The following is a 9,331-nucleotide window of genomic DNA, read 5'->3' on the forward strand; positions in this document are numbered from 1 at the left end:
TTGTGCTAATTGTTCACGCAAATCAGGCAGAAAAGGGTTTTTACGATGCAAATCTGCTTCTGAAGTTTCGTGGGACCCCCAGTCGTAAATGGTAAATGGCCTGTATTTATATAGCGCTTTACTAGTCCCTAAGGACCCCAAAGCGCTTTACATATCCAGTCATCCACCCATTCACACACTGGTGATGGCAAGCTACATTGTAGCCACAGCCACCCTGGGGCGCACTGACAGAGGCGAAGTCCTCTGACCACCACCAGTAGGCAACGGGTGAAGTGTCTTGCCCAAGGACACAACGACCGAGACTGTCGGAGCCGGGGCTCGAACCAGCAACCTTCCAATTACAAGGCGAACTCCCAACTCTTGAGTCACGATCGCCCCAGGCGCCCCAGTCGTGCTTCATCGCGCTTCTTGTTGGAGTCAAATTGCTGAATGTTGTCATTGTGTTTCTTAAATTTGTAAAGTCTTAGTTCAAGCAGCATGATCAAAGACATTCCTTTGTCTCTGGCTACCTCTCCAGCCACTCTGGTGCTGAGGGAGGCTTTATTATAGGCACCCCCCCCCCCCCCCTTTGCTTGAGAATAGAAAAATTGTGGTGGAAAGACGGAATGGGGGAGAGCACCCCATCAATCATCCAGGTAAGGAAAACCCAAAAATTGATTCTGTGCATCTGGACACAACGTTTTCAGTGGAGAAATGTTTCATCACTCATTCAGTGGTGTTTCTCCCACTGGAAACGCTACGTCCAGATTAAAAGAATCAACTTTTTGGGATATGGAGCAGGGTTTATTGCCCTTGAGAGAGGTCAGCGCTCTCCACGTTCCCTTTAAGTTTACCGTAGTTACAGACAATTGCAGCAGTGAAATTCTGGTTTGCATTTCTACTTTTTACATTCACTGGAAACCTCATCTATAACATCTGATTAGAAAATTACCTCATGTTTAACATTTGGCTGGAAAAAATAAATAAAAGAAGTAATGAAAAATGTGAGGGCTGATTTGAGTATCCTGTCTCTTCCAGTGCGTAGTTCCATATCAAATCTAACTCAGGCACCAGCTATACCACATTTCTCTCTTACTTAATGATGACCTGTTCATCAATGTGATCTGGCTTATGTGAACTCGCACTACGCCTTAAAATCTTGGAGTCTCTGTAAAATTTAAGAATCGTTCTCCTAACTATTCATGCCCCATCTTATCTTAAAGATCTCACAGTACCGTATAACCCCAGCAGAGCACTGAAGCTCCTCTCCATCCTTGCTCCAGAACATCACGGCTCTTTGAGGATAGAAACCTGTAGCGTGGCAGCTGACTGGAGAGGAGGGAGTCTTCTGGAGGACAGAAAATGAGGGAAGAACTGCAAAGAAAAAGTAAAAACAGACACATGTTAGATTCTGAGTTGTAATCTACCTTAGTAAAAGAAAGCCATGTTACTTTTTTCTGTTACTACATCAGATTATGTGATCTCATCATCCCATTCTTTTAGCAGTGTGGTGGGTAAAATAAATTAAACTGAACATAACATTGATATGTACTCTAAATTCCACTTTGGACTGGATTTTAACAACGATTTATACGGAACAGTTAAAGGCCACAAACCTTGGTTAGCAGTTATATTTTTGACAAGTTAAGTCCTTGTTCCTTCCTTTAAAGGACCTTGAAAAGCTTATCCACGCATTTATTACATCCAGATTGGACTACTGTAACTCCCTCTACTCGGGCCTCCAACACTCTTCTCTTTACCGGCTTCAGTTAATTCAAAATGCAGCTGCGCGTCTTTTAACAGGTACGAGAATCTATGAACACATAACTCCAATTTTAGCCAAGTTACGTTGGCTCCCTGTTAAATATCGCATAGATTTTAAAATTCTTTTGTTCACTTTTAAAATTCTGAATAATTTAGCGCCCAGCTGTCTTTCTGAACTACTCCACTTATATAATCCCAACAGAGCACTTAGATCGTCCAATCACAGGCTCCTAGCACAACCTAGGTCTCGAATGAAGTCGAGAGGTGACCGGGCCTTTGCATCCGTGGCACCAAGACTCTGGAATAACCTCCCTGTTCATATTCGTACTGCCGAGTCTATCCAGTCTTTTAAATCACATCTTAAAACTTATCTTTTTACTTTGGCTTTTGATTCTGACTAGTTGGCTGGTCTAGCTTGTTGTGTTGTTACCTATTGTTTGTTGTCCTCTTTTATTGTTTGTTTTAATTGTCTCATGCTTTTACTGACTGTGAAGCACTATGGTCAACACTGTTGTTTTAATATGTGCTATATAAATAAATTTTGATTTGATTTGATTTGTTAACCAGTAGGGAGTATTGCTAAGATAATGAGGAATGATTAATGATGCTGCTTCTCCTGTGTCTGTAAATCAAAATATATATTGTGTAGAGGCGGAATATTACAGTTACAACCATTTTGGGTCCACTTATGCCTGTAGATTGAAGAGTTAGAGCAATCAATAAAACCTGTTCAGAGTAATCACCTTTATCCAATGATGAAACATTTCTGTCATAATGGCAGTGCTCTGTTCCAGTAGGACAAAGTTTGAATTGTGAAACTTGAATAATCAATACGAAAGTGCGCCAAAGCTGACAGTACCTAGTAACCCATCACCTCATTTTTATAACTAGTTTATATCTTTTTAAATTTTCTATATTTATGGTCTATTTTCTGAAAATTATAGGTAATATATTGTAACAATCAGAGGACACATAAAAATATATTTTACTTGAAATGGAAAATGTGAATGAATGTGAATGAAATCCCTTCAAATGTTTAACAGACAAGAAAACACACTTTCTACAAAAGTTTGCAAAATGCAAAAGAACTATAGTGAATATATATAAAACATCTGTGTGTAGGGTCCTGTGTTTGTCTCTCTGGAATCAGTTTCAATGTGATTTCATGGATGCTGTTTGGAGCTACAAGGACCAAAACATCACGTTAATCCACTGATCTTGGACTGAGTTTATGTAGAAAATAACTGATCATCAGTAGCACATTTTTTCACACCCATGTCATGTCAGAGAGAAAGGACAGAAAGAAAAGTTAAAGCTTACCTCCTTTAAATCTCTCACTTTTCTTCTTTTTTGTGAACAGCAAATTCAGTGGCAGCTATGAAGATGAGAAGAAGCAGACCAACCACTGCAGAAGTGACAGAGATCATAATGTCAGCCTCTCTACTCAATAAAAGATGAGTAAAAAAGGTAAAAAGATCATAATGTGTATACAGTAGCCCCTTCTGTTCTCACACAGAGTATTCATGCATGGGGTACTGTAATCTGTCTGGAAGGTCACATTATGGTTATAGAAAATCTCTCCTTTATACACATTCATGGATGTCCTTCCGTCTTTCCTCCTGAAGATCGTGGCTCACTCAGGGTAGAAACCTGCAGCTGGCAGCTGACTGGAGAGGAGAGAGTCTTCTGAAGGAGAGACACTGAAAGAACAACTGCCGAGAAAGAGCTGTTTAAAACAAATTATTAATACATCTTTTTAAACTGTGTAAATAAATCATGCTCCATCATCTGATGCAGATTTTTTTTCATTGTAATAACACAGAATTAACAAGATTCTGCACCACACTGATGAAAGCAGAAAAATCCTTCCCAAGTAGTTTACATATAATGACTCTCTGCTGAAGATGCTTTGCTTGTGGAAAGTTGTACAAACTAAACTGTTTTCTGTAAAGTGTCAAAAAGTACACAAGTAAAAGTAAATGTAAAGCATTATTAGATTTTTCATTTGTTTCTGAGTTTCCTTTAATCACGGCATCACATTTGGCTTTTGAGGATCATTTGGTGCTGCACTTTGACAGACAGGTTCTGTTTGAGTGATTTCTTGAGAACAGTTGTGACAGTAATGAATAGGGATGGGTACCGGTGTCCGGTGCCATTGTGGAACCGGTTCTGACATAAACGGTAGTAACCAGACCGAAAAGCAGCGCACAATTCGGTGCTTCATTTCGGTGCTTTTTTTCCCTGAGAAATCTAGCCAATCACTTCCTTTCCAAGGATAGTAGGCGGGCCCAGGTACGTACGGGGTTTTTTTTTTAGAGCAGAGCTAAAATGCCGAAGCTGAAGCGCTCGAGAGTGTGGCTGTACTTCACAGCAAAAGATGCAAACTCAGCAGCCTGCAACAAATGCTTAAAGGTAATAATGTGCAAAGGAGGTAACACCTCAAATCTAATGAAACACATGGCGTCGCATGGCGTTTTTTTAAAAGCCGAGAAATGCACCGCATTTGATAACTTGCAGCAAGACATCACACCGAGCACATCTACTGCGGGTGTGGTGCCTGTTCTCGGAGTTAGCAACATCCAAGAACCCGAAGAGGAGAGTCCTGGCCCCTAGCCCTGCCAGTGTAGCAGAAATGATAACTGATGATGCTGATGGCAGCAGCACCCGTTCTTCTCTGGGTGAGTATCTTAATGTTGTTCGTGTGCAATTTAAGTTGAGTAAGCTAACCACGTTATTAAATTAATGCATGTAAGGTGAACTAGCAAACACCGTCGTAGTTACATGCGGCTGTCTTCTTGTTTGATGGCAGATACTCCCTTCACCTTGGCCAAAAAGGCTAAAATGACGAAAGAAAAAGTGGACGAAATTCATAGGGCAGTGACAAAATTTATAGTCAAAGATCTCCATCCATTTTCAACGGTGGAGTCACCATCATTCAGGTGAAAAATGTTGTATTACTCTTACATAAAAAAAAATAGACTGTATAATACTGTAAAGGTTAATATGTTCATAGCTGCTTAGCTTTGTAAGTCTTCTCTAAATATTATAAGTAAACTATATGTGAATAAAAGGTGAGCTATATGTTTTTGTTTTTTATCTGGAAGAAAAAAATTAATGAAAATTCAAATGTATTTTCTGTTTATTTTGGGAACTGGTTTATATGTTTTATTTATTTTATCTGAAAAAAAGAATTAAATTTCAAGTCAAAAACACTTTCTTTTTATAAATTTGTTTTTTGTTTTGTTTTGTTTTGTTTTTAATTCAGGGAGATGTCCACTGCCCTTAATCCAAGGTATCAGCCCCCATCGAGGGATGATCTGTCCAACACACTTGTACCTGCTTGGTATTGCGTGGAGAAAAGCAACCTCATCCAGAATTTGGCACAGGTTAACAAGGTCGCTATCACCTGTGATGGATGGACCAGTATTGCTCAGGACCATTTCCTCACAGTGACTGTTCACTACATCTACAAAGGCAAAATGAAGCAGAATGTGCTTAGCACTGAAGCAGTTTATGAGTCACAAACAGGTCCAGTGGTCGCTAAAGAAATATCAAGTGTTGTGGAGCAATTTCACTTGGGAGGGAAAATAATTGCTGCCACTGTAGACAATGCCTGCAACATGGATGTTGCTTTGAAAAAATTGGACTTTTTAAAAGTGGGATGCTTTGCTCATACCCTCAACCTGGCCGCACAAAAGGTGTATGACATTCCTGCAGTTTCCAGCTGGTGTGCCAAAATCCGTCCAGTTGTGGTGTGGCTCAAACGTTCATCCTTGAGCAAAACTGTGCTCAGAGAAAAGCAGCGAATCCTGAGTAAGTAGCGCATGCAGTTACATATCAAGAAGTATTGTTATTCATATTACCTTTTTTATAGTAATTTAAAATATGTTTGTGTCTATCTGTGCTGTAGATTTGCCAGAGCATAATGTAATTCTTGACGTTAAGACGCGCTGGAATTCTCTCTTCCTAATGGTGGAGAGATTTATGGAGCAGTTTGATGCAATCCAGGCAGCTGCTCTGGATCTACGGCTGAGGAAGCCTATGGAGAAGGACAAGTAAGTGAATGACATGAGCATCACTTGCAAGAGCTAAATTACGTCAGTTACCTTTAACATTGTGAATATTTTTCAACAGGCTAGAAAGGTTCACGCACACCGATTTAATGAAGGCAGAGGAGTTTATTAAGTGCATGCAAGTCCTGTACACGTCAACCATGTGTGTGTCAAGTGACAAGTCACCCACATGCAGCCAAATCATCCCCATCCTGGCCACGCTGGAGGCACATTTCAGACGATGTGATGAAGACAGTGTTTTCACCTCTTCAATAAAAGGGAAAGTCTGGGGTAGTCTGCAGAAAAGATATCAGGTATTTGCAGACAATATCAATGCGCATGAAAAATAGGGTTACCTTTTTTCAGTATCAGCTCCTATGTTATATCTTGTTTTACTTAAAGGATGAAAACCTTCAGAAATTTCTGAAGGAGGCCATGATGATGGACCCACGTTTTAAAGGCAGGCTAGGTGGTGAGGCAGCTACTGACATCTGGGACAGGTTGGAGAAGGCAGCAGTTGCAAATGCCACAGCAGCAGTTGCACAGGTATTTTCATTGTGTGTGTACAATCTTGTCCTTTTGCATCATGATGTAGTTTCTATGTTGAAGGAATGCTCTTTTACTATCTGTGTGTCCATAGCCTCCCACTGAGGACCCCAAAGCACACAGCAAGGTGGATGATGCTGACATGGACAAGCCAGAAAAATATGTAATTTCAGATTTTTTCTAACACAACCACTACATTCTAAAAGTGATCTTTATTTATTTTGCAAACCTCACACATCTTTTTTTGTTGTTTTTCAGCTAAGTAAGGTCCAGAAGTCACCCTTAGAAAAGCTGTTTGAGGATGAAGACAGAGAGCTTCAACAGGCTGCTTCTCAAGCGGGTAGAGTCCCCTCAATCACAGAGCAGGTACAGAAGGAGCTTCAAATATACAAAAGACTGCCAGGAATTACCTCTGGACAAGACCCTGTGGCCTGGTGGTGGAGTAAGAGGGATACACGCCCCAATTTATCTGCCCTATCAGAAAAATACTTGTGTGTCCCAGCCTCATCAACGCCTTCTGAAAGAGTTTTCTCTTGTGCTGGGCATGCCATCAGCCAAGAGCGATGCTGTATAGCTCCAGAAAAGGCTAATATGATTATCTTCTTGCAAAAAAACTGCTAAACATCACAGGTTTCATGACAAAGTTTGTGTTTTCAATTGTTTAAGCACTGGTTCCAACCAAAGAAGTTATGTTTTATTGACAGAAAGGGCTAACTTTGTTATCATTTTGCTTAAAAAAAATTACTGGGAAAAATAAAAACACAAGAGGTTTTTGGACGAAGTTTCTGTTCTTTATTCTTTAAGCACCGGCACCGTTTCAAAAGTACCGTTTTGGCACCGGTATCGGATAAAACCTAAACGATACCCATCCCTAGTCTTTACCTTACAATATAAAGTACCTCGAGGTGTCTGTTGTTGTGATTTGTTGTTGTGATTTGGTGCTGTGATTTGGTGCAGCCCCACCCACAGGGTGATCTCGCTAACGGAGATTTGCCGCATTAATGCAGTTATGGCGTTAACGTCATTTTAAAGAGATTAACGATGACAGCACTAGTTTTAACACAATGTGTTTTAATATTCAGCAAAGTCGAACTTATGTCACAGAGTGCCCTAAAATATCCTTCATAGTAGAGATGCTGACGGGTGGAGTGTCAGCACAGGGGCACAGGCCGTTTTAAACACCAATCCAGAATTTTCCTACCTATATTTCCTGTCTAAATTTCGATGAAAATTTCGGGAAATGAACTGGGGAACCTCGGCCGACTGACGGAAGTTTGAACCCTTGGAAGAGGGCTCTGCCCACAGTATGGCTGATGATGGAGCACGAGAAGGCAGACAATGAGGAGCAGGCCACACAGCTGACATGCCAGACTCAGACGCTCTGGTCGGAGAAACAAGGTGCCTGGCGGGTGAGTGTTTTGCCTGTGGGAAGAAGGGACATCTTGCTGATACCTGTCCCTCCCGGTTAAACCCACTGATCTTGTCCTGCTAAATTCACGCACAATTCACTAGCTCACTTATGCAGCGTGATAGTCGACTCCAGGGCAGAACAGAGTTTTGTGTGAGACGCTTGCTCAGAAGATGGATCTCCGGTTATTTCCCCTTCCAGCAGTGTCTGCTTTGAATGGAACACGGCTAGTCGATGTTACCCATCGCACCCTGGAGATTTAGCTGACTCTTTCTGGCAATCATGTCGAAAAACTCAGTCTGTTTTTGCTAAATTCCACTCTTATTTTTTTTCTACACCAGACAGAAGCTCTGACAACAAAGTTCTTTAAATTTTCCGGAGTAGTTACGGCTTCAGTGCCTGATATTAGTGCTGACAAACTTATGTTTGTTTTTGCTTTAAACATTTATCTTCTGATATCATGTCCTTAATAGTCACATCTCTAGTAGTCATTTACAAGGTAATTGTATATATGATTTATGCAAAGTTCCCAGCAATTCCATTATCAAAAGTAACTTGATATTCTGCCCATTGGTGTAACAAACAGGATAGTTGACAGTGCATCATGTGACCTCAGAGTTCAAATATCACCTCCTCAAAATACCTGAAATCACACCAAGAGTAACAACAGAGCTTACCATAATAGAAAAGCTCCAGTACTTTATTCTATCTCTATATAAACCTTCATACAAGACATGTCAAGTGAACCAGCTTTGTTTTTATTACACAATGCTGCAACAGCACTTTGTGATTATTGCAAGTGCAAATGTCTAGTGGCTCTTGACTGATATTTGCTATAATTTTCAAAACATGGTGGCTGTATTAATCCTTTAACGTGAATTTCACGAGTTGTGTTCTTCTCTTTGGTTTGGACTGTCAAAAATAATACCCCCCATGGACAAAACTGAAAATTATTTAAACAAAAACAACAACAGAGAAAAATGAATTATTGAAGTCTAAATCATGTTTGTGTGATGATGGTTAGAAAGTGTATTCAATATAACAGAAACACACATAAGTATAACCACAGTTATGAAAAGTTGGAAGGTCCTGCAATAATATCAATATTTCTATGAAATTTGAAAAAAGTCTAAATGTCTAATGTCACGGGGAGTCACATGAGCAGATTGTGTCTTGCAACCCATGAGGAAGTTAAAAAAAAAAAAAGGGAAAAAACACTCTGGAATACATAAAAAAAAATCAACATAAACAGAAAGATGTTTAGTTTGTGTGTATGTTTTTTTTTCTTAATTGTATTGATCTTTTTAAAGTGATTTATATCTTTGATATAAGCAAAGTTGAAAAAGAGGTTTGGATTCAGCCTGAAATACATAAAGCACAATTATAATTAAAAAGCCCGACGTTTTTTTTTTGTTTTGTTTTTTTATTTCACTGTGCAAGCTGGATGATGAAACAGGCTGATGCTTTGGCACATCCAAGTGTATTGCACTCTTCATTCTAAAGACAATAAAACAAGCAAATCTTAACATTGTTTATGCAGCATGTGTGAATTCAGAAACCACTTGAAAAACACGTTTTTAAC

The 9,331-nt window shown here is 39.8% G+C and overlaps 1 protein-coding gene and 1 long non-coding RNA gene across 3 annotated transcripts; one reads left to right on the forward strand and one right to left on the reverse strand.

Annotated features, from left to right (window-relative positions):
• Positions 1-1,225: 1,225 nt before the first annotated feature.
• Positions 1,226-3,393, reverse strand: LOC112843550 (uncharacterized). The gene is made up of 3 exons (XR_003215975.1): positions 3,256-3,393; positions 3,064-3,148; positions 1,226-1,353 (listed from the first exon to the last, which is right to left on the reverse strand). It is a non-coding gene; the product is annotated as an uncharacterized LOC112843550 (long non-coding RNA).
• Positions 3,394-4,528: 1,135 nt separating this feature from the next.
• LOC109196376 (zinc finger BED domain-containing protein 1-like) lies at positions 4,529-7,134 on the forward strand. 2 transcript variants are annotated; one of them, XM_025902418.1, is made up of 7 exons: positions 4,529-4,682; positions 5,009-5,556; positions 5,654-5,798; positions 5,878-6,109; positions 6,198-6,341; positions 6,436-6,504; positions 6,600-7,134. In XM_025902418.1, exons 1-7 carry the CDS (start codon positions 4,546-4,548, stop codon positions 6,960-6,962), a joined length of 1,638 nt encoding a protein of 545 aa, XP_025758203.1. In that variant the 5' UTR covers positions 4,529-4,545; the 3' UTR covers positions 6,963-7,134. The 2 variants fall into 2 exon arrangements, with proteins under 2 accessions (XP_025758203.1, XP_025758204.1); XM_025902419.1 differs by having other exon boundaries at positions 4,529-4,673; positions 5,003-5,556.
• Positions 7,135-9,331: the final 2,197 nt, after the last annotated feature.

The sequence above is a fragment of the Oreochromis niloticus genome, linkage group LG22 (genome assembly GCF_001858045.2).
Source record: "Oreochromis niloticus isolate F11D_XX linkage group LG22, O_niloticus_UMD_NMBU, whole genome shotgun sequence".
NCBI lineage: Eukaryota > Metazoa > Chordata > Actinopteri > Cichliformes > Cichlidae > Oreochromis > Oreochromis niloticus.